The 24,379-nt window shown below is 41.2% G+C and overlaps 2 protein-coding genes across 5 annotated transcripts; both read left to right on the top strand.

Annotated features, from left to right (window-relative positions):
* The first annotated feature begins 2,440 nt into the window (after nt 1-2,440).
* Nucleotides 2,441-18,623, top strand: ttc19 (tetratricopeptide repeat domain 19). 3 transcript variants are annotated; one of them, XM_039003620.1, is made up of 11 exons: nt 2,441-2,551; nt 2,825-2,916; nt 3,172-3,263; nt 5,328-5,438; nt 5,621-5,659; nt 8,258-8,314; nt 8,585-8,646; nt 11,643-11,737; nt 16,130-16,284; nt 16,533-16,695; nt 17,263-18,623. In XM_039003620.1, exons 2-11 carry the CDS (start codon nt 2,901-2,903, stop codon nt 17,469-17,471), a joined length of 999 nt encoding a protein of 332 aa, XP_038859548.1. In that variant the 5' UTR covers nt 2,441-2,551; nt 2,825-2,900; the 3' UTR covers nt 17,472-18,623. The 3 variants fall into 3 exon arrangements, with proteins under 3 accessions (XP_038859548.1, XP_038859546.1, XP_038859545.1); XM_039003618.1 differs by having other exon boundaries at nt 2,719-2,916; XM_039003617.1 differs by having other exon boundaries at nt 2,441-2,916.
* A 555-nt stretch (nt 18,624-19,178) lies between these two features.
* LOC120055707 (mannose-specific lectin-like) lies at nt 19,179-23,712 on the top strand. 2 transcript variants are annotated; one of them, XM_039003621.1, is made up of 4 exons: nt 19,179-19,449; nt 22,438-22,604; nt 22,941-23,034; nt 23,217-23,712. In XM_039003621.1, the coding sequence occupies exons 3-4, from the start codon at nt 22,945-22,947 to the stop codon at nt 23,481-23,483; spliced, it is 357 nt and encodes a 118-aa protein (XP_038859549.1). In that variant the 5' UTR covers nt 19,179-19,449; nt 22,438-22,604; nt 22,941-22,944; the 3' UTR covers nt 23,484-23,712. The 2 variants fall into 2 exon arrangements, with proteins under 2 accessions (XP_038859549.1, XP_038859550.1); XM_039003622.1 differs by having other exon boundaries at nt 19,180-19,316.
* The last annotated feature ends 667 nt before the right edge of the window (nt 23,713-24,379 follow it).

Raw genomic sequence — 24,379 nt, 5'->3', positions numbered from 1 at the left:
GACCAAGAGTTACCTCTGCTGCAGAGGATAAGTTCATTAAAGTTATCAGCCTCAGAAATCGGCAATTAACAGCACCTCAGATTGCAGACCAAATAAATGCATCACAGAGTTCAAGTAATAGACACATCTCAACATCAACTGTGAATGTTGTGAACTGTGAATGTTGACCTGTCTAAAGGTCTTACTCACGCTCTCCGCAGCCGATGTGAGTAAGTCCTTTAGACAGGTCAACATTCACAATGCCGCAGGGCCAGACGCATTACCAGGACGGACGTGTACTGCGAGCATGCGCTGACCAACTGGCAAGTGTCTTCACTGACATTTTCAACCTCTCCCTGTCCGAGTCTGTAATACCAATATGTTTTAAGCAGACCACCATAGTGACTGTGCCCAAGAACACAAAGGTAACCTGCCTAAATGATTACCGACCCGTAGCACTCACGTGGACACAAAAGAACTTGACGCTCTCAACCTGCTCCACTACAGCCCCGTCGATGAGAATGGGGGCGTGCTCGGTCCTCCTTTTCCTGTAGTCCACAATAATCTCCTTAGTCTTGGTTACGTTGAGGGATAGGTTGTTATTCTGGCACCACCCGGCCAGGTCTCTGACTTCCTCCCTATAGGCTGTCTCATCATTGTCGGTGATCAGGCTTACCACTGTTGTGTCGTCTGCAAACTTAATGATGGTGTTGGAGTCATGCCTGGCCATGCAGTTGTGGGTGAACAGGGAGTACAGGAGAGGACTGAGCATGCACCCCTGGAGAGCTCCAGTGTTGAGAATGAGTGGCAGATGTGTTACTACCTACCCTCACCACCTGGGGGTGGCCCGTCAGGAAGTCCAGGATCCAGTTGCAGAGGGAGGTGTTTAGTCCCAGGATCCTTAGCTTAGTGATGAGCTTTGAGGGCACTATGATGTTGAACACAGAGCTGAAGTCAATGAATAGCATTCTCACATAAGTGTTCCTTTTGTCCAGGTGGGAAAGGGCAGTGTGGAGTGCAATAGATATTGAATCATCTGTGGATCTGTTTGTGCGGTATGCAAATTGAAGTGGGTCTAGGGTTTCTGGGATAATGGTGTGGATGTGAATCATTACCAACCTTTTAAAGCACTTCATGGCTATGGATGTGAGTGCTACGGGTCTGTAGTCATTTAGCCAGGTTGCCTTTGTGTTCTTGGGCACAGGGCCTATGGTGGTCTGCTTGAAACATGTTGGTATTACAGTCTCAATCAGGGACATGTTGAAAATGTAATTGAAAACACCTGCCAGTTGGTCAGCACATGCCCGGAGCACACGTCCTGGTAATCCGTCTGGCCCCGCAGCCTTGTGAATGTTGACCTGTTTAAAGGTCTTACTCACATCGACTACGGAGAGCGTGATCACACAGTCATCCGGAACAGCTGATGCTCTCATGCATGCCTCAGTGTTGCTTGCCTCGAAGCGAGCATAGAAGTGATTTATCTCATCTTGTAGGCTCGTGTCACTGAGCAGCTCGCGGCTGTGCCTCCATTTGTAGTCTGTAATAGTAATTGACTCTTTGCCTGTTTGATGGTTCTTCGGAGGGCATAGCAGGATTTCTTGTAAGCTTCCGGGTTAGAGTCCCGCACCTTGAAAGCGGCAGCTCTACCCTTTAGCTCAGTGCGAATTTTACCAAGAAGGAGAGTGATGGGGAGCTGCATCAGATGACCTGGCCTCCACAATCACCTGACCTCAACACAATTGAGATGGTTTGGGATGAGTTGGACTGCAGAGTAAAGGAAAAGCAGCCAACAATTGCCCGCATTATGTGGGAACTCCTTCAAGACTGTTGGAAAAGCATTCCAGGTGACTACCTCATGAAGCTGGTTGAGAGAATGCCAAGAATGTGCAAAGCTTTCATCAAGGCAAAGGGTGGCTACTTTGATTAATCAAAATGTAAAATAACACTTTTTTGGTTACTACATGATTCCATATGTGTTATTTTATAGTTTTTATGTCTTCACTATTATTTTACAATGTAGAAAATAGTAAAAATAGAGAAAAATCCTTGAATGAGTAATAAGTGTCCAAACTTTTAACTGTTTTGTACAGATAATTATCAGACTCAGGTTATAAACGCTGGTAAACACTCAAATACATTTCGTTAAAAAAAAATCCACAAAGGTAATGCATTGGGCCTTTACTAGTCTTGTAGTAGAGGACCAATTATTTGTTGCAATGTTTAGAATCCTCTTGACCTTGAGCGTGAAGATTCATTTCCGGGTTATGTTTTTTCGTGGCCTTCAAAATAAATGCCCTCTATAATTGAAAACATGTATTTTTTCAATAAATATGCTAAAATATTTGTATGATGAATAATATTATTGTAACTATAAGGTACAAATGCATGTTGTGTGGTTGATCGATTTTTAATTTGATTTCCGGAAGTAACTTTTTTTTCTGCCTCAAACTTCCGACTGGAATTGTTTACGACTAGAACGTTTACCGCTTTTGTCAAGTTAACGTCAGAGTTGATTTTTCGTCGCAAGTAAAAGGCAAGCTTACGAAGCAGGTTATGAAAATTAACACAGCAGGTTAGCGTAATTTTATTGAAATTGTTGTGCTTTTTACTTACATTTTCCAATAACTGGATCCCTTTTAACCATTACCAAGTGATTTTTTTATATATATAATATGGCGCTACCGGCTGTCAATCGTGCCCTCTTTGCTAATAGGAGTCAAATAAAACCATTTATTTCAGAGGTCTTACGCAACCTGTCATTAAGTAGCCGATTCAATTTTAAGACACAATCATTGCAATGTCTGAAAACGGCGACTTCTCAATCGAATGCTGTTACTGTGCACAGAAGGTCACAGCTATACCGAATATGCGAAAGCAATGGGGATGGAAATAGTCGTGCTACGAGTAACTGGACTTATGCAATGTGGAGTGCAATTGGTGAGTTATTGTCATGTTAGATAGGTTACAGTACTCTTCCTTAGTGGGTGTCATTGTCAGTACTTTAAATTGCAGTCAAAAGGCTATCATCAATCCATATTTTCCATTGATTTGCATAGCTATGAGTGCTTCATCATGAAATGCAATTACAAGAACATGTATTTGTATTTCTACATGTGAATACTCATAACCGGCCATTTAAGTCATTAAGTGACATGAATGTTTTATAATGCATCCCTCTCTCCTTCGTGATAGCGTTTTCTCTCTTCGGCAAAGCTGAGGAGGACACCAGAACTGAAGCTCAGAAGAAAGAAGATGAGGTCATTTTACTTTTGAAGAGAGCCAAGGTAGCTAATTGTCATCACTGTAGGCAACTCCTCAATGTCGTTTTTTTTTAGCAGTAATCTAAACAAGAGGGCTACAGTAGCACGTAGCCCTTGATCATGACTCTCAGTTCAATTACACATAAGTCATTGGACGAAGGTGTCTTATGTATGGGGGAGTTATGTTAAGATCCCAGACGCTCAATCTGAACGTTAAAGCACGCCGCTTGCGGTACGGTTTTGGGAGCATAAGGACTTTATTAAAAAAAAAAAATACCTAAAGGTTAAATTGATACACACCTTGGTAGTGTTCTCCATGTTACAGAGCTTGTTCATGAAAACAGACTTAAGACGAGGCAAACACCTGTGCTAATTAGCTATCTAGCTTTCTCCGAACATTTGTCTGTAAGCCAACTCGGGAAGCGTAGCGGAAATGTACACTGAACAAAAATATAAACTCAACATGTAAAGTGTTGGACCCATGTTTCATGAGCTGAAATTTTCCATACGCACAAAAAGCTTATTTCTCTAAAATGTTGTGTACAAACTTGTTTGTTTCCCTGTTAGTATTTCTCCTTTGTCAAGATAATCCATTCACCTGACAGTTGTGCAATTGATGTCTAAAGTTTTTAGGGAGCGTGCAATTGGCATGGTGGCTGCAGGAATGTCCACCAGAGCTGTTGCCAGAGAATTACATTTTCATTTCTCTACCATAAGCCGCTTCCATCGTTGTTTTAGAGAATTTGGAAGTATGTCCAACCGGCCTCACAACTGTAGACCACGTGTATGGCGTCGTGTGGGAGAGCGGTTTGCTAATGTCAACCTTGTGAATAGAGTGCCCCATGTTGGCGGTGGGTTTATGGTATGGGCAGGCATAAGCTACGGACAACGAACACAATTGCATGTTATCGATGGCAATTTTAAAGCATTAAAAATACAGTGACGAGTTCCTGAGGCCCATTAAAAAAAAATTATAATAATTTAACACGGTATTTTTGACCATCCGATGCATATCTTTTATTCCCAGTCATATGAAATCCATAGATTAGGGCCTAATGAATTCATTTCAATTGAGTAATTCCCTCATATGAACTGTAACTCAGTAAAATCAATAAAATTGTTGTTTTGCGATTTTATATTTTTGTTCAGTGTAGTTTCCTCGGATGGAGGCAACCATAGCTATATGGACCTGTGCAAAACTGCAATAGTAAGTGTATTTTTTTTTTTTTTTTTAAGGAATCTTTCTCACTGATGAAAGATAAGGACCATATGTTTCGAAAGCTGTATCGCAAGCGATTTATCATTGACTTTTCTAAATATTAAAACACAGATTCAGAATTGTAGTTCACATGAGCCAGTTGTGGGCGACGCTAATGGCTGAAAACTGTAGGGAGAAGGCAGAATGCCACCTAGAGTTTGAGAGCTACACTACCGGTCAAAAGTTTTAGAACACCTACTCATTCAAGAGTTTCTCTTTAGTTTTACTATTCTCTACATTGTAGAATAATAGTGAAGACATCACAACTATGAAATAACACATATGGAATCATGTAGTAACCAAAAAAGTGTTAAACAAATCAAATGTTATATTTGAGATTCTTCAAATAGCCACCCTTTGTCTTGATGACAGCTTTGCACACTCTTGCCATTCTCTCAACCAGCTTCATGAGGTAGTTACCTGGAATACATTTCAATTAACGTGTGTGCCTTGTTAATTTGTGGAATTTCATTCCTCATTGCGTTTGAGCCAATAAGTTGTGTTGTGACAAGGTAGGGGGAGTATACAGATGATAGCACTATTTGGTGAAAGACCAAGTCCATATTATGGCAAGAACAGCTCAAATAAGCAAAAAGAAACGACATTACTTTAAGACATGAAGGTCAGTCAATTTCAAGAACTTTGAACATTTCTTCATGCTACTCTATTTGCCAAAAGATGACATGCAATCTCATGAACCAAAAGTGCCAAGTCAATGACAGCATTTTTATTGCATCAATTCAGAGTGAACTGTTTATCTGTCAATGACATTTGTATAATATCTTTCTTTACATTATGTCCGAGTAACATTGATGTGTCTTCTGTCCCAGCTCAGTATAATGCGGGGGCAGCTGCATGGAGCCAACGGATTCCTTCACCAGGCAATTGCGCTGGCCCACCAGTCTCACAATACACAAGCAATCATCTACACCTACAGCCTGGTAAAAGCCATGATGATAAATAGTGATGTTTTTAAAGTCTCTTCTGTGCTCATGTTGTCAAGATGGAAAAAGGTGTATTTTGCTTACTGAGGCATTTTTGTAAGCGTTTTTAATTTGTCATAGCAATAAAGTTTGCATAAAAACTCTGCAGTAGATCATTTTATTTTCCCCTGTCTCTACAGATGGCAAACCTTGCCTATGTCCAAGGTGAGCTGGATAATGTGAGTAATAGCAGAGGTCGCCATCTCTTTCTCCCTTCTTCAGTGAACTACTTGCTGTCCCACTTTTGGTATTTATTTTTAAAGGTACACTCGGCAATGTGACAATGTCAGTCACTCCGTGGTTACTTCCTGCTGATCGAAATCAACAACAAAGTTTAAATCTGGCAAGAAGACTGCCACTATTAGCGCTTCCCAGTGTATGTATGCTTTAAAGGAGGGAAGAAATTAAGAGCCAATAGAGGAAGTCTTGGCATTTTTTATTCGTGTTGTTGATGTCTGTTAGCTAGAGGTCAAGATGATGTCATATTGCGGAGTCTACCGTAATAATAAATAATAATATATTTATTTTATATACAGTTGATGTCGGAAGTTTATGTACACTTAGTTTGGAGTCATTAAAACTAGTTTTTCAACCACTCCACAAATTTCTTGTTAACAAACTATAGTTTTGGCAAGTCGGTTAGGACATCTACTTTGTGCACGACAAGTCATTTTTCCAACACTTGTTTACAGACAGATTATTTCATTTATAATTCACTGTATCACAATTCCAGTGGGTCAGAAGTTTACATACACTAAGTTGAGTGTGCTTTTAAACAGCTTGGAAAATTCCAGAAAATTATGTCATGGCTTTAGAAACTTCTGATAGGCTAATTTACATAATTTGAGTCAATTGGAGGTGTACCTGTGGATGTATTTCAAGGCCTACCTTCAAACTCAGTTCCTCTTTGCTTGACATGAGAAAATCAAAAGAAATCAGCCAAGACCTCAGAAAAAAATTGTGGCCCTTCACAAGTCTGTTTCATCCTTGGGAGCAATTTCCAAATGCCTGAAGGTACCACGTTCATCTGTACAAACAATAGTACGCAGGTATAAACACCTTGGGACCACGCAGCCGTCATACCGCTCAGGAAGGAGTGGCGTTCTGTCTCCAAGAACTGAACGTACTTTGATGTGAAAAGTGCAAATCAATCCCAGAACAACAGCAAAGGACCTTGTGAAGATGCTGGAGGACACTGGTACAAAAGTATCTATATCCACAGAAACAAGTCCAATATCAACATAACCTGAAAGGCCGCTCAGCAAGGAAGAAGCCACTGTTCCAAAACCACCATTAAAATATGTCAGACTACGGTTTGCAACTGCAAATGGGGACAAAGATTGTACTTTTTGGAGAAATGTCCTCTGGTCTGATGAAACAATAATAGAAATGTTTGGCCATAATGACCATCGTTATGTTTGGAGGAAAAAGGGGGAGGCTTGCAAGCTGAAGAACGTCATCCCAACCGTGAAGCACGGGGGTGGCAGCATCATGTTGTGGGGGTGCTTTGCTGCAGGAGGGACTGGTGCAGCTCACAAAATAGATGGCATCATTAGGCAGGAAAATTATGTGAATATATTGAAGCAACATCTCAAGACATCAGTCAGGAATTTGAAGCTTTGTCGCAAATAGTTCTTCCAAATGGACAATGACCCCAAGCATACTTCCAAAGTTGTGGCAAAATGGCTTAAGGACAACAAAGTCAAGGTATTGGAGTGGCCATCACAAAGCCCTGACCTCAATACTACAGAAAATTTGTCGGCAGAACTGAAAAAGCATGTGCGAGAAAGGAGGCCTACAAACCTGACTCAGTTACACCAGCTCTGTCAGGAACTTATTGTGGGAAGCTTGTGGAAGGCTACCCGAAACGTTTGACCCAAGTTAAACCATTTTAAAGGCAATACACTCAATTAGTAATTGGTAGCATGTAAACTTCTGACCCACTGGGAATGTGATGAAAGAAATAAAAGCTGAAATAAATCACTCTACTATCACTCTGACATTTCACCTTCTTAAAAAAAAGTTGTGATCATAACTGACCTAAGACAGGGAATTTTTATTAGGATTAATTGTCAGGAATTGTGAAAAACTGAGTTTTAAATGTATTTGGCTAAGGTGTATGTAAACTTCTCCGACTTAAACTGTAGCTCTTTTCATTACAAACAATAATCTATATGTCGCTTTTTAAAACAAACATATGTAGGGATCTGGCAGTTCATAGTTGGTCTTGCACAGCTTCAGATGTCTAGGCAGTTTGGAAAGGCATGAAGTCAGTCGGTAGCTTGAGTGGAGGGTGCATCGATGATACAGACCGGTAGGGAGACAACGTCAGTCAGATAATGGTTGACAGGCCCGGAGCTCTTCATCAGGCACCTTGTCTCCTCTTCCGTAAGTAGGCTCGGTCATCCGCTATCAAAGAGTAGCACCCACCCGAGTAATGTTTTGGCGACTGTAAAAGCGGCAGAAAACATTTCGACAATAGTCTGGAACAGTCCCCCACGAGGTGAGCCTCTGCCATTGCCTCACATCACAGTCCCCACATCCTTCCAGGAACCGGAACAGGTGGAACAAAACGCCAGTGATGTGAAAGCCATTCAGTTTTACTAAGCTCATAATGCATTCATAAGTATATTCTTAAAGTATCAATTGTATATAGTTAATTGAAATGACCATTGAGTTGAGGTAAATATGCTAGATTGTACCTTTTTTTCCCTTCATGTTTGGTGTTTTGAGCTGTTTTGCCGACTTCCAGTGACCCCTGTGCTCTTCTCCCCCAGGCAGAGAAACTGTTCAAAGCGGCCATGAGTTTCATGTTGTCCGGAGGAACACCAGAGGTGAGGGTTGGTCATGTGTTTCAGTAATAGGTTAATAGAAGAGGAATGTCGTGACAACTGGACAGTAGAGTCATTGGGTACTGTGGCATCTTTCTGATTTTGAAATGAAGAGGATCATCTGTCATTTTACATCTATTGTCAGTCTGAACAAAGGAGGACAGTCTGGAATAAATAGGCTTTGGCTCTGTTGAATTGTTGTGGTGTATGTTGCGTTGTTGTCTAGACACTCAATGCTATTGCTACTTCAGTTTTCTTTCCTTCTTTTCAAAGGACGACAATGGGGTCATTGAGATATCCTTGAAGCTTGCTACCATATATGCCGGCCAGAATAAGTAAGTGGACTTCAAAAGTGGAGCAATTGAATCAATTTTGTTCTTTTACAACCAAACATACACTACCGTTCAAAAGTTTGGGGTCACTTAGAAATGTCCTTGTTTTCCATGAAAACATACATGAAATGAGTTGCAAAATGAATAGGAAATATAGTCATGATGTTGACAAGGTTAGAAATAATGATTTTTAATTTAAATAATTGCTTCCTTCAAACTTTGCTTTTGTCAAAGAATCCTCCATTTGCAGCAATTACAGCCTTGCAGACCTTTGGCATTCTAGTCGTCAATTTGTTGATTTAATCTGAAGAGATTTCACCACATGCTTCCTGAAGCACAAGTTGGATTGGCTTGATGGGCACTTCTTACGTACAATAGGGTCAAGCTGCTCCCACAACAGCTCAATAGGGTTGCGATCCGGTGACTGTGCCGGCCACTCCATTATAGACAGAATACCAGCTGACTGCTTCTTCCCTAAATCCTTCTTGCATAGTTTGGAGCTGTGCTTTGGGTCATTGTCCTGTTGTAGGAGAAAATTGGCTCCAATTAAGCACCGTCCATAGGGTACGGCATGGCGCTGCAAAATGGAGTGATAGCCTTCCTTCTTCAAGATCCCTTTTACCCTGTACAAATCTCCTACTTTACCACCACCAAAGAACCCCCAGACCATCACATTGCCCCTACCATACTTGACAGATGGTGTCAAGCACTCCTCCAGCATCTTTTCATTTTTTCTGCATCTCACGAATGTTCTTCTTTGTGATCTGAACACCTCAAACTTACATTTGTCTGTCCATAACACTTTTTTCCATTCTTCCTCTGTCCAGTGTCTGTTCTTTTGTCCATCTTAATCTTTTATTTTTATTGGCCAGGCTGAGATATGGCTTTTTCTTTGCAACTCTGCCTAGAAGGCCAACATCCCGGAGTCGCCACTTCACTGTTGACGTTGAGACTGGTGTTTTGCGGGTACTATTTAATGAAGCTGCCAGTTGAGGACTTGTGAGGCGTCTGTTTCTCAAACTAGACACTCTAATGTACTTGTCCTCTTGCTCAATTGTGCCCTGGGGCCTCCCACTCCTCTTTCTACTCTGGTTAGAGCCAGTTTGCGCTGTTTGTGAAAGGAGTAGTACACAGCGTTGTACGAGATCTCCAGTGTCTTGGCAATGTCTCGCATGGAATAGCCTTAATTTCTCAGAACAAGAATAGACTGGCGAGTTTCAGAAGAAATTCTTTGTTTCTGGCCATTTTGAGCCTGTAATCGAACCCACAAATGCTGATGCTCCAGATACTCAACTAGTCTAAAGAAGGCCAGTTTTATTGCTTCTTTAATCAGGACAACAGTTTTAAGTTGTGCTAACATAATTGCAAAAGGGTTTTCTAATGATCAATTAGCCTTTTAAAATGATAAACTTGGATTAGCTAACACAACGTGCCATTGGAACATAGGAGTGATGGTTGCTGATAATGGGCCTCTGTACGCCTATGTAGATATTCCATAAAAAATCTGTTTACCTGCTGCAATAGTGATTTACAACATTAACAATGTCTACACTGTATTTCTGATACATTTGATGTTATTTTAATGGACAAAAAAATGTGCTCTTCTTTCAAGAACAAACATTTCTAAGTGACCCCAAACTTTTGAACGGTAGTGTATATATTTTTTAATGTAAATGGAAGGTTTTAGAAGGGTCCAGACACTTTTGATGTTGATTTCACTTGTTTTTGACAAACTTATGCCAACCAGCGATTCACTTCCTCATCCTCATTGTGCAGTACGGGGGCTCTGAAAAAATACGAACAAATGCTCCAAAAACACCCAAATATATCCTTTTAGAAAAGCAACATTTATTCATACATTGATACAGGTATTTAGATATTGTACATATGAAATTGTGTAATTCTGAACTTTATCCGCAGCGTTATATTTCATTTTGTGGCAACTCGAGCAATACCTTTCCGTCTATTCTAGCAGCAGGCTACACGGAGAATGAAACAGCTGGATAGGGAAAACCGCTTGAGTCGTGCAAAATTGAATATTAGGAGGCACATTTGCTTCAAATTCCATTTAATAGATGTAAATACGTTTTGGATAGGAGCTAGCCAGCTAGGTTGAAGAGAGTGCAGCAAACACCATCAAATAGGGTTTCAAGCCAAAGCCAAGCTTTTAAGTTGAGAAAGAATTTTCTGTGGTTGGCTGTAGTCAGAGATGGGCAGTATTTCTATTACATGTATTTGGAATAATTATTTTAATTACTTTTGAGTATTTTGTATGTTGTATTACACTGGAATGAACTATACTCAAATGTATTTTGTAACAAGATACTTTCGAAAGCTGTAATTTGTATTTTCAAATGACTCTTATTTTCTCTCTTTTTTTTTAATAGTGGTTCTCAGTTTTGTGGCCCCCTTTCACCCTACATTGGTATCAAAAGTCTGATGGCATGATGGTGTGGTAAGAGAATCTGCTAAATGAACAAAATTTAAGGAGTCTATCTATTGCGCACTGCAAATGAAGGTAAATTCCATTTGAGCTGACATAGGCAGCGTTTACCGTATGCTTTGCAGTTGTTCATTTTCACATGTACATTTCTTTTTTGGTCATTTAGCAGACACTCTTATCCAGAGTGACAGTGTATTCAGCTAAGGTAGATACACAACAACATATTGCAGTTATAGCTCGAAAGAAGTTTATGTAACCGTTACGGAGAATGTTGATGCTGTTCGGCCGGCAACTTGCACATGCATTTTAAAATACTAAATACAATACTTTTGCAAAAGTATTGTATTTATTAAAAATATTTTATTTTGATAAATTGGTAATTTGGGTATTTTGTCGTTGTATTTTTTTCATTTTATGCCCATCCCTGGTTATAGTCCTGTAGTATTTTATTAAAACATGACTACATTTCGCGATCCACCCCCAAATTCTACATACCACAGTTCACCATGTATGATGTGTAACCTTATATTAAATGAATGTTTTTCTTTTTTCTCAGGAATGACCTGGCAGAGACTGGTTTCCAGTTTTGCACTGAATCCCTTGAAGCCAAGTTAGAGAAATTCAAGGAACTTCCTGCTGAGGAACAGTCAGGTATCTAATGACCAAACCTTCAAAAAAAAAAAAAAAAATTGTTTTTTTTTGTTTTTACCCACTTTGTGTATATGCTGTATTCTAGTCATAGCTCATCCTATATAACTACTGCTATACACACCTTTTACTATTCACGTACTGTCCATACTGTATACTCAAATTTACATAAGTATTCAAACCCTTTACTGAGTACTTTGTTGTACCACCTTTGGCAGTGATTACAGCCAAAGTCTTCTTGGTATGACGCTACAAGCTTGGCACATCTGTATTTAGGGAGTTTCTCAGATTCTTCTCTACAGATGCTCTCAAGCTCTGTCAGGTTGGATGGGGAGCGTTGTTGCACAGCTATTTTCAGGTCTCCAGAGATGTTCGATCGGGTTCAAGTCCAGGCACTGGCTGGGCCACTCAAGGACATTCAGAGACTTGTCCTGAAGCCACTTCTGCCTTGTCTTGGCTAAGTGCTTAGGGTCGTTGTCCTGTTGGAAGGTGAACCGTAGCCGTAATCTGAGGTCCTTAGTGCTTTGGAGCAGGTTTTCATCAAGGATCTCTCTAGTCTGCTCCGTTCATCTTTCCCTTGACCCTGACTAGACTCCCAGTCCCTGCCTTTGAAAAACATCCCCACAGCATGATGCTGCCACCACCATGCTTCATTATAGGGAGGGTGCCAGGTTTCCTCCAGATGTGACACTTGGCATTCAGGCCAAAGAGTTCAATCTTAATTTCATCAGACCAGAGAATCTTGTTTCTTATGGTCTGAAAGTCCTTTAGTTGCCTTTTGGCAAACTCCACGCGGGCTGTCGTGCCTATTTTACTGAGGAGTGATTTCTGTCTGGACACTAGCATAAAGGCCTGATTGGTCGCGAGCTGCGGAGATGGTTGTCCTTCTGGAAGGTTCTCTCATCTCCACAGAGGAACTCTGTCAGAGTGACCAGGTTCTTGGTCACCTCCCTGACCAATGCCCTTCTCCCCCAATTGCTTAGTTTGGCTGGGCGGCCAGCTCATAGGAAGAGTCTTGGTGGTACCAAACATCTTCCATTTAAGATTGATGAAGGCCACTATGTTCTTCGGGACCTTCAATGCTGCAGAAATGTGTTGGTACCCATCCCCAGATATGTGCCTTGACACAATCCTATCTCGGGGCTCTACGGACAATTCCCTCGACCTCGTGGCTTGGTTTTTGCTCTGACATGCACTGTCAACTGTGGGACCTTATATAGACAGGTGTGTGCCTTTCCAAATCATGTCCAATAAATTGAATTTACCACAGGTGGACTCCAAGTTGTAGAAATAGCTCAAGGATAATCAATGAAACAGGATGCACCTGAGCTCAATTTCGAGTCTCATTGCAAAGGGTCTGAATACATTGAAAACACAAAAATGGATACACAAATGTCTAAACCTGTTTTTGCTATGTTATTCTGGATATTGTGTGTAGATTGAGGCCATTTTTTATTTAATCGATTTTATAATAAGGCTGTAACAAAATGTGGAAAAAGTTAAGGGGTCTGAATAATTATACATACAGTTAAAGTTAGAAGTTTACATACACTTAGGTTGGAGTCATTAAAACTAGTTTTTCAACCACTCCACAAATTTCTTGTTAAAACTATAGTTTTGGCAAGTCGGTTAGGACATCTACTTTGTGCATGACACAAGTAAGTTTTCCAACAATTGTTCACTGACAGATTATTTCACTAATAATTCACTGTATCACAATTCCAGTGGGTCAGAAGTTAACATACACTGTTGACTGTGCCTTTTAAACAGCTTGGGAAATTCCAGAAAATGTTATGGCTTTTGATAGGCTAATTGATATCATTTGAGTCAATTGGGGGTGTATCTGTGGATTTATTTCAAGGCCTACCTTCAGACTCCGTGCCTCTTTGCTTGACATCATGGGAAAATCAAAAGAAATCAGCCAAGACTTCAGGGGAAAAAAATGTTGACCTCCACAAGTCTGGTTCATCCTTGGGAGCAATTTTCAAACGCCTGAAGGTACCACGTTCATCTGTACAAACAATAGTACGCAAGTATAAACAGCATGGGACCACGCAGCCGTCATACCGCTCAGGAAGGAGAGGCATTCTGTCCTAGAGCTGAACGTACTTTGGTGCGAAAAGTGCAAATCAATCCCAGAACAAAGGACCTGGTGAAGATGCTGGAGGACACTGGTACAAAAGTATCTATAGCCACAGTAAAACGAGTCCTATATCGACATAACCTGAAAGGCCGCTCAGCAAGGAAGAAGCCACTGTTCCAAAACCACCATAAAAAAGACAGCTGTGGATGTAGCTGTGGACCAACGGACAGATTTTCACAGGTCTAATGTCCATTGCTTGTGTTTCTTGGCCCAAGCAAGTCTCTTCTTCTTATTGGTGTCCTTTTAGTGGTTTCTTTGCAGCAATTCGACCATGAAGGCCTGACTCACGCAGTCTCCTCTGAACAGTTGATGTTGAGATGTGTCTGTTACTTGAACTCTGAAGCATTTATTTGGGAAGCAATTTCTGAGGCTGGTAACTCTGATGAACTTATCCTCTGCAGCAGAGGTAACTGCGTCTTCTATTCCTGTGGCAGTTCTCATGAGAGCCAGTTTCATCATAGCGGTTGATGGTTTTTTCAACTGCACTTGAACTGCACTTAAATTTCCATATTGACTGACCTTCATGTCTTAAATTAATGATGGACTGTTGTTTCTCTTTGCTTATTTGAGCTGTTCTTGCCATAATGTGGACTTGGTCTTCCCAAATGGAGCTATCTTCTGTACACCCCCCCCCCCCCTTCCTTGTCACACTTGATTTGCTCAAGAAGGAAATAAATTCCACAAATTAACTTTTAACAAAGCACACCTGTTAATTAAAATGCATTCCAGGTGACTACCTCCATGAAGGTGTTTGAGAGAAGGGCAAGAATGTGCAAAGCGATCGTCAAGGCAAACGGTGGCTACTTTGAAGAATCTAATTTTAAAATATATTTGGATTATTTAACACTTTTTTGGAGTACTACATGATTTCATGTGTTATTTCATAGTTTTGATGTGTTCACTATTATTCTACACCGTAGAAACCCTTGAATGAGTAGGTGTTTTAAAACTTTTGACCGGTAGTGTATGTCAACTTGGATGTTGGCCCACCACTTCAAGCTCAACCTCGACAAGACGGAACTGCTCTACCTCCTTTGGAAGGCCTGCCCGCTCAAAGACCTCTCCGTCGCGGTTGACACCTTCACGGTGTCGCCCTCTCAGAGTGCAAAGAACCTTGGCGTTACCCTGGACAATAGCCTGTCATTCTCTGCAAACATCAAAGCAGTGGCCCGCTCCTGCAGGTTCATGCTGTACAACATCCGTAGAGTACGACCCTACCTCACTCAGGAACCGGCGCAGGTCCTAATCCAGTCACGTGTCCTCTCCTGTCTGGACTACTGCTACTTCGCTGTTGGCTGGGTTCCCCGCTTGTGCTATCAAACCCCTGCAACTTATCCTGAACTTTTCAACCTTGCCAAGTTCTCATTTCACCCCACTCCTCCGCACACTCCACTGGCTTCCAGTCGAAGCTCGCATCCACTACAAGACCATGGTGCTTACCTACAGAACAGCAAGAGGAACTGCCCCTCCCTACCTTCAGGCTATGCTCAAACCCCAACCCGAGCACTCAGTTCTGCCAGCTTGAGTCTCTTGGCCCTCCCACCCCTACAGGAGGGCATGTCCTGCTCAGCCCAGTCCAAGCTCTTCTCTGTCCTGGCACCCCAATGGTGGAACCATCTTCCCCCTGAAGCTAGGACAGCAGAGTCCCTGCCTTCTGAAAACATCTGAAACCCTACCTCTTCAAACAGTATCTTAAATAACCCTCTTCCTTTACCAGCACTTGCACTTCTCAAGCAGACAAGCAGGTTTTCCTCCAGAACTTGCCCTGCGCTTTGCTCAATCCCTTTAACTTTTAATCCTTACAAGTCAAGTCCATGCCGATGACAGGCATTCCCATTGCACAATGCAGCCACAACCATGCTTGAAACTATGGAGTGTGTGTGGCCTGGCTGGTCTAGCAAAAATGCTTCTGCCTCATGCAGGCGTAAGTTGTAGGGCCAGTATCGCGATACTCGTTAGTATCGTTGCAAGGAAACGAAACACGATGCCCATTTTAACGTCTTTAGGAAAACAGCCCTAATGTTGTCATCCACAGTCACATGTATTTATTTTCCAAGCTAGATCACACAATACTTTACATTCAGCAGATTTTTAAAGGACCAAAGAATTTGGTCTGCTTCGTGTGACGTGATCCTCCTGAAAAGTTGTGAAACCTTGATTTTGTATGTGCATTCGACTTTTGTGACCCTTCCTTTTTGATATTGAGCTTGCTTGCTGACTGCATCCCTCCTCGTGTTTCTCCCTCTTTTCAGAGGAGTTACGGATGGAGACCCGGCTGCTGCTGGGCCTGACCTTGGACTCCCACGCTCGCTACATGGCCGCCACACACCGCCTGAGCCGGGCGGCACTGGACTACAAGCGAGCCCTACTTATCTGCCAGGAAGAGCAGGGAGAGACCCACCCACAGGTACCAGTTAAATGTTTAATCATTTTAGATAGAGAGAACGCCTGCTTTTGTTCTCTCCACAAAGTTTAATGGATTATTTGAAAATATATCAAAGTTCAAATGTTTTCTTTGTTTATTGCAACATCACTGAAATGAAGAAACAATGTTTATACAACCTAGTGGGTTGGGACCTAAAGACTTACCGTCACCTCTACTGTGGTGTTAAAGACAATTGACAAGAAAGTAATATTCTTCTTGGTCTTCTACAGTCGCTGGTGCTGCTGAGTGACCTGGCCACCATCCTGGACCTGCAGGGCCGCCACGATGAGGCCCTGCCCCTGGTAAAGCAGGCCGTGGAGCTGAGCAGAGAAGCCGGCCACCCTGACCAGCACGTGTTGTTGGGAAACATGGCAGGCGTCCTACTGCACAATGGTAAGGAGGGCTATAAATGAGGACTGAAATTCTAGGAGTGCCTCGGTTTCCTCTTTCCTCAACACAAGTCAGTTTTCAATGTCAAAACGTTAGCTTTTTATTGAGAATTACTAAATTAATGTTGCTCAGTTGGTAGAGCATGGCTTTTGCAACGTCAAGATAGTGGGTTCGATTCCCAGGACCACCCGAACAAAAAAAATGTGGCATGTATGACTAAGTCACTTTGGATAAAAGTGTCTAAATGGCATATTATATTTCTCTATGCACGTTATCCTTCTGGTACAGGTCAGTTTTATAATTTGGTGCAGCTGCATAAGTAACTGTACAGGCCATTAACATTTAATGGATAACATTTTGTTCAAGGAGGTACTGTGAAGACTTAGCGCTGTTAATATCGGAGAATATCTCTGTCGTGTTCATTACGGCACGCAACAGAAAACGTTTTAACTATTTGTAACAGAAAATAAAACTGAGTTTCTTATTGGAGAAACCCAATTCCTGTTTCAGTCCGTTTTTGTTAATTTCATGTCAAATGAACAAAATCTTTGTGTGTTCCCCCTGGTCCAGGTCTGTTTGAGGAGTCTGTGAAGCTGTACAAGGAGGCCCTGGCGCTGGCCCAGTCCGTAGGAGATGAAGAAGCAGTAGAGCAGATCCGGGAGGGGCTGAAAGAGGTGGGCAACAGGAGGAAAGCGAAGAAGGCGGAAACAGAAGCCCCCAAGACTGGGACCGAAGCCCCCAAGACTGGGACCGAAGCCCCCAAGACTGGGACCGACTGACCAGTTGGATCAACCAAACGAATATTAACACGACCCCCAAGCCATCTCTCTGAACCTTTCTGTTTGCAAATCTGAAGGGACCGAAATTTGATGGGTCATGTATGCACGAGATACGGAGCATATGGCATATAGAGTAGCTCAGGAGGAGAAGGAGAAATGCAATAACACAATCACACTGTTTTCAAGACAACAGTTTTATCTTACTATGGGCATGCAACAATCTCATCTGTGAAACCCTGCAATGTTTTTGTCTGTATTGTGTGAAATCTCACTCCAATGAGGTGTTCTTTTGTTGTGAGTTTGGCTCAAGATGTAAGGGGAAAGACTTGGAGCTAAAATAAGTAAGACCAAAGCTGGAATTCAGTCAAAGGTATGTTGTCGACAAGCGTATTGCACATTTACTTTTAAATTGCTACTCCTTTGTATTTACGCTTGAGACATCATCCGGAGCGTTTATCATGAATGCGATCTCTTTACGAACGTCGGGGAAAATGCGATTTGTTGACAACCCGCTTTTGATTGAATCCCAGCCTGAATAATGGCATCTTAGGAGAATGGCAAGTCATGTGAATGACTATAAATAAAACTGTGTAAAATATGTACAATTTATGTGTATACAACACAATAATTTCATACAGACTGGAAAGTGGCATGGGACTTAACTGTCAGCTTCAAGAGTGAAATGCCAAATCAATAATTGTATTGTTTTCCCTTTGTGTGAACAACCAAGATATAACATAAGGCCGAGGCTGCGGGTCCGACTTTTCTGGACCCCGCTTTCCAGCGGCTGGGGTCTCGTGGCTTCTGCGCATGTGGGGGATTCTGTACTTTGCCCACAATCTCTGCTCAACTCGTTGAGAACCTCCCTTCACATTTCGCACTGTCAATCGTGAATGATAATTCGTCAAATGTTACAGGTGAAACGTCCATGCTGCATCTGCATACTGCCGATTTGGTGTCAATCAGTTTCATGGGGATACAGTGCATTCGGAAAGTATTCAGACCCCTTGACTTTTTCCTCATTTTGTTACGTTACAGCCTTATTCTAAAATTGATTAAAAGTAATAATAATCCTCAGTTATCTACCATCAATTCTCCATAAGGACAAAGCAAAAACAGGTTTTTAGATTGTTTTTGCAAATGTTAAAAATATACAACTGAAATATCACATTTACATAAGTATTCAGACCCTTTACTCAGTACTGTGTTGAAGCACCTTTGGCAGCAATTACAGCCTAGAGTCTTCTTGGGTATGATGCTACAAGTTTGGCACACCTGTATTTGGGGAGTGTCTCCCATTCTTCTCTCCAGTTCCCCTCAAGCTCTGTCAGGTTGGATGGGGAGCGTCGCTGCACAGTTATTTTCAGATCTCTTCAGAGATTTTCGATCGGGTTCAAGTCCGGGGTCTGGCTGGGCCACTCAAAGACATTCAGAGACTTGTCCCGAAGCCACTCCTGTGTTGTCTTGGCTGTGTGCTTAGGGTTATTGACTCGCTTCTAGTTCTTAGGAAACTTTGCAGTATTTTGATTTTTATGTATTATTTCTTACATTGTTAGCCCAGAAAATGTTATGTGTTATTACATACAGCTGGGAAGAACTATTACTCCAACTTCCGGGATGCATACAAGGCACTCCCCCGCCCTCCTTTCAGCAAATCTGACCACGACTCCATTTTGCGCCTCCCTTCCTATAAGCAGAATCTCAAACAGGAAGTACCCATGCTAAAGACGATTCAACGCTGGTCTGACAAATTGGGATCCATGCTTCAAGATTATTTTGATCACGCGGACTGGAATATGTTCCGGGTAGCTTCCGAAAAATAATATTGACGTGTACATTGAAACGGTTAGTGTATAAGTGTATAGGAGATGTTGTTCCCACTGTGACTATTAAAACCTACCCTAACCAGAAACTGTGGATAGATGGCAGCATTCACGCAACACTGAAAGCGCGATCCACCGCATTTAACCATGGCAAGGTGACTGGGAATATGGCCGAACACAAACAGTGTAGACAAAGTGTAGTCGCAATTCAACGGCTCAGACACGAGACATATGTGGCAGGGTCTACAGACAATCATGGACTACAAAAGGGAAACCAGCCATATCGCGGACACCGGACAAATATCCTCCATTATAATTGTTAAACATGACTGACGTTTAGCCTATATATATGTCATATAAAATCTCATTCAAGTTTGGCTACATTTTCTGGCGCCTCCCTCCTGTCAGCATCGATCTGGACATGACAGACTGTACCCAATACCCATAGCCTATCACCTACACCTTGATATTTAGGCTAATTATTTATGTGCATTTACATACACATGTTTTTCTTAACAGAATAGCAAGTGTTTTTTCAGTTTAATTTGCTATTTTTGTTAATGTCCTTGTTGCCCTAGCGCGGCTATTCCCAAACTGGGGTACACGCAATGCCGTAGGGGGTACGCCAAATACAAATGTGATTCACATTTTCAAACAGTCCATTTAGATTTTCCAACGGAGCTATACATTTGGGTAATGTTTTTTTTCTCGCCTGAGTAGCCTCGTTTCACAGCCTAAAATAAAATTAAACCATCTAGTGTTCAGCGAAATAACAACACAATGTCAAATACAGGTTGGCGAGTCAAATAACTAACATCCAATCACATTAACCGTTACTCTCTTGCTGAAAACCTTCACTCTTGTGCAGACATTTAGAAACGAAGCATGCCAATTTGAAAAATAAGTCTGATGTAAAAATAGCTTTATAAATTTGATTGAAATTTGATTGATTAGACTGCCCTGGTGCCTAGGCCCTAGGGGGCCCAACCTTCAAGGTTAAGTACGTCCCTTGAAGCGAAAAAAAACAACACTATCTCCAAAATGTTAAGGGACTTCTATGAAGGACAGAGTGTTATGGATTGTCATTATTGCACCATCATAAGCAAATAAAATGATAAATTATGTACCCAAGCATTTCTTCAACACATTGTACTTTCCTGTTACACTATTCTATTACCGTCTTTACATCGTCGTTCGATCTGACACTTCACACCTGAATATGAAAATTAACAACAATGTACACGGTGTAGTAGAGTATTAGTTTATATCATCTCTATAAATACAATTTCAACTGAAGTCCATCTTCAGATTTGCAGATAGGTTAAACGACTACAGCCTGCCAGGGACATGATCCCATGTTCCCCCCTCACCCCATTCTAACTGAATTTGCACAGATAGTGATGCTCTCATAATGTCCCTTTGGATTACACTTCAGTACATTAACAGATAGCTAACTCAACCTGGATCTCAATACAGAGAACAGGTCCATTCTTCTTTCCATTTTCACAGATAAAAACCGTGTGCATGTTGGATCTAACCATATTCACAAACAAGTCAGACGCCTCTCGCAAATCTAATCAGATTATTTTAAATTACACCCTAAAAGAAGCTTGTCTATTGGTCTGGAAGGAATGCTGACTTCGGCAGAAGAGCGACGGCATTTCTGAAATAAAGGGAAAGCTACAGTTTATTTGATTTCACGTTAAATCGTGGTCAAATATTATTACGTGGTCAAATATTATTATTGATGTTGACGGTTAAATGCTGGCCTTTACTCAGAGGGAAAGAATGTGAACGACTTAGCTATTTTGTAGTAAGAAAACATTTCATATTACAGTAGCCTATGCTTTCATACCTAACCCTTCAGAGTTGATTGGTAATTGAAAATGTGTGCTCTTACATGCTTGGTGACCGTTCGACACATTACATTAAAAGTATCTCTTTCAAAGAAGAAACGGATGTGAAAGGCATTCATACAAAATGATGTTATCAGTGAAAACGGATACTTTTATTTGGTCTTCATCCACATCTTCAATCACAAATAAATACTTGTGATTATTTGTTTTTAACTTCTCCAACAGATTGTTTTACTGTAAGGGAGAGTGCACCTTCATCAAAAAGGTCAGGTTCTGAGGGAAGCTGTTTTCAAACATCAAAAGTAAAAAATAAAAAAAAATGAGAAAATACAATTGATTGATTGAAGGGAAGCTTTCCAACATTTCCAACAACTCCTTGGAAGTGGGAAAGACAAGGTTCCAACTGGAAAATAACCACTTGAACAACTCTCCCAAGTTGGAATTCCAAGTGGGAAAGTAAGAGATAACGTTGATACCCCGAGTTTACAAGTTGTGACATTTCATCACTAACCTTTCACCTTTTCAACCAAAAGATGATCAAGCAAATCCATTGACAGTGTCAAACTTATCAATGTGGATAATGTAGCTAGTGTGACCATACTCTCAATGTTAAGCAAGTTAGCTAACTTTATCATGAGCAACGTTAGATAGCTCATCTACCTAGCTAAAATATCCTTGGTTGAAGAATTTTTAAAACTAACACAATCACATCAAATGTATGACTCATAACTGGGAGATTTCCCAGTTCCGAAGAGCATTTGAGGACAGCATTAATGTGCTTACTGAAGGCCACACCGTTAGTTATATTCCTTATCCAATCTTAAGCACAACCAGTACTGGTACCTCGAAAACTAAATAGGACACATCAAAGTAACAATATATTGTAATGATCAGCTAAAGGTAGATGGTGTTGAAACAACATTCAATTCTTATCTAGAATGCAAAGCATGCCTACTAGCTAACACATTTCCATTAGCTAAATAATTCCCCAAAAATGTAGGGGCTAATTAGTCACTACTACGTACGAAATTCAGAGGAACACTTGGCCACCAAAAATCAAATGTAACTTTAAAAAACGATTTGATCTTTTAAAAGATTATCACAAGACCAGATCAAAACAAGTATTTAGCACCCTCAATGTGTCCAGCCAGATCCACCAGCTGAAGATGATTAAAGTCTAATCTAGGCAATCTAATCCACACTATGAAAGCATCTTATTTTTCAAGATTCCAGTCCAATTAACTACCACACGTTTTACTGGGTTCTTGGGTGTCTTATGCATCTCAGTGTCCATTCAGCCATGAAAGAAAGCCTTCTTCTGCTTCGATCTCCTCCTCCACTCTCTCCGTCTTGCCCTCTTCTCCATGGGTATAAAAAGGACAGTTCTTTACCAGCTTCACTTCATCTGGAACCTCCAGCCTCATCAATCCAAACTACTGAACCACACACGGCCTGTGAGTATCATAACGGGAGTTTACCAACTTAAGTTTCTGGGTATAGCATGTATCCTGCTAAATGCTGTGTTACGGGAGATAACTCCCAGCAGTGATTTCAATAATCTAAAAACGGAAATGTCTTTGGAGGACACTTAAACTCTTGCCAACTGTCAAAATGCCTCATGTGAAGGGTGTTATTCATCTTTTGAAAGGTGGTCCATTATTGTACTATTTCAAAAAGTATTCATTTATACATTTTTGCCATGGAAATATTTGCTAAGGGAATTTAGAAAATGCAAGGTATATATTACGTTTTTTGCTAAGCAGGGTTTACTTACTTATTCTTTATTTCAGAATCATGAGCAGGAATTACATGTCCAAGTATGATGAGATGCGTAAGGGAGACTACATATGGTCCAATAACAAGGAATACAAGGCAGTTTTCCAGGTAGGTTTGAAACGTCTTTAAAGCTGCTATATAAATACATTTACAGATAGACGGACAATGTGTCATCTTGCAGTCAGCTGAACTAGGATAGTGTCTCCCAAACGGTGTGTGTGTTTGCACCTACCTAAAACCTTCCAAATTGTTCTGTGCATACCACAATCCTTTATCTCTCGTCTACACAGGAGGACGGTAACTTTGTCATCTATGGCTGGAGGCAGATGTGGTCCTCTGACACCGCCGGCCAGGTTGACGCCTACCGCCTGTGCATGCAGGACGACTGCAACTTTGTCATGTACAAGAGGGATAACAAGACGATGTGGCAAACCAAGAGCCAGGGTCAAGGGTTCAAGATGTGCCGCATGTACCTGCGTAACGACGGCAACCTGGTCGTTGAGAAGGACGGAGAAGAAATGTGGAACTCTTCTTCCTCAAAGGGCCACAAGCAGTGAATGTCCTGACCGCAACTGGCTCTGTCCTAAGGGTCATCAAGGAAGATGACTCCTCTCACTCTGTACCATAAATCAAATCCCTGTGTTCCAATATCCACATTAACATACCACTTAGAATGAAGTGATGTGCTGTGTATGAGTTGTAAGTGGTATGCTAGTGTGTATATCAGAACATAGCCTTAAGGTATCTGACTCACAGTGAAAAGATTATGCAATAAACATTTTAAATGCCCCAAAACGTTCTTGTGAATCATATGTTTTTCAGTTCCTGATGCTTGTCCATATGATTTTTTGGGCCCGATGAGAAATGCATCCTTCTTTCCATGAAGTAATCACTGGTCTGATAAAGTTGGCAAGAGGAAAGCCTTAGGTTGCTAAGTTGGTCACACTTTATTTTGATAGTTCCCTATAGATTATCTAATTTGTTCACTTGTAGCTTGCTGTTTGGACAGTCAGTATTCCAAAACAGATTTGAAAAACAAAACTGATTTGAGCATTAAGGCCTGCAATGTGAACACAGCTTTAGACTCCCCATGTCCAATCACTGTGGTTCAAACCATTTAAATACATCAAGGAAAAGAAACAAGCTCTCTCTTGATGGTCCCACTTTCATGAAGTGAATTTCCAGCAAAGATTCAAATATGACAAGGAAGGAGCTTCCAAAAGAACTCAGAGTTAAGGTTGTTGAAAGTTGTAAAACAAGGCAGGCTCTCTTAACCTGACTGGCCTTCAGACCTGTCAATCACTTATCAAAAGTCCAACCAATCAGGGTGCTTGGACGCACACCAGGGCTCCACCCCGCACACCTCAAGAAGATGCAAATTGTGTAGGGATGGACTTTCACATGCTGGTTTTCTATCTTGAAGTGTTGTGCATCCATCAAACATAACCACAAT

The sequence above is a fragment of the Salvelinus namaycush genome, chromosome 11, assembly GCF_016432855.1.
Source record: "Salvelinus namaycush isolate Seneca chromosome 11, SaNama_1.0, whole genome shotgun sequence".
In the NCBI taxonomy this organism is placed as follows: Eukaryota; Metazoa; Chordata; class Actinopteri; order Salmoniformes; family Salmonidae; genus Salvelinus; species Salvelinus namaycush.
The sequence above is the reverse complement of the archived record's forward strand: the minus strand, read 5'-3'. Positions and strand labels throughout refer to the sequence as shown.

Coding starts and splice junctions, on each gene's coding strand:
- ttc19 (XM_039003617.1), top strand. CDS start 2,652: ATGGCGCTACCGGCTGTCAATCGTGCCCTCTTTGCTAATAGGAGTCAA. Junction 8,647..11,642: donor ATATATGCCGGCCAGAATAA/GTAAGTGGACTT, acceptor CTTTTTTCTCAG/GAATGACCTGGCAGAGACTG. Junction 11,738..16,129: donor TCCTGCTGAGGAACAGTCAG/GTATCTAATGAC, acceptor CCCTCTTTTCAG/AGGAGTTACGGATGGAGACC.
- LOC120055707 (XM_039003621.1), top strand. CDS start 22,945: ATGAGCAGGAATTACATGTCCAAGTATGATGAGATGCGTAAGGGAGAC. Junction 23,035..23,216: donor AATACAAGGCAGTTTTCCAG/GTAGGTTTGAAA, acceptor TCGTCTACACAG/GAGGACGGTAACTTTGTCAT.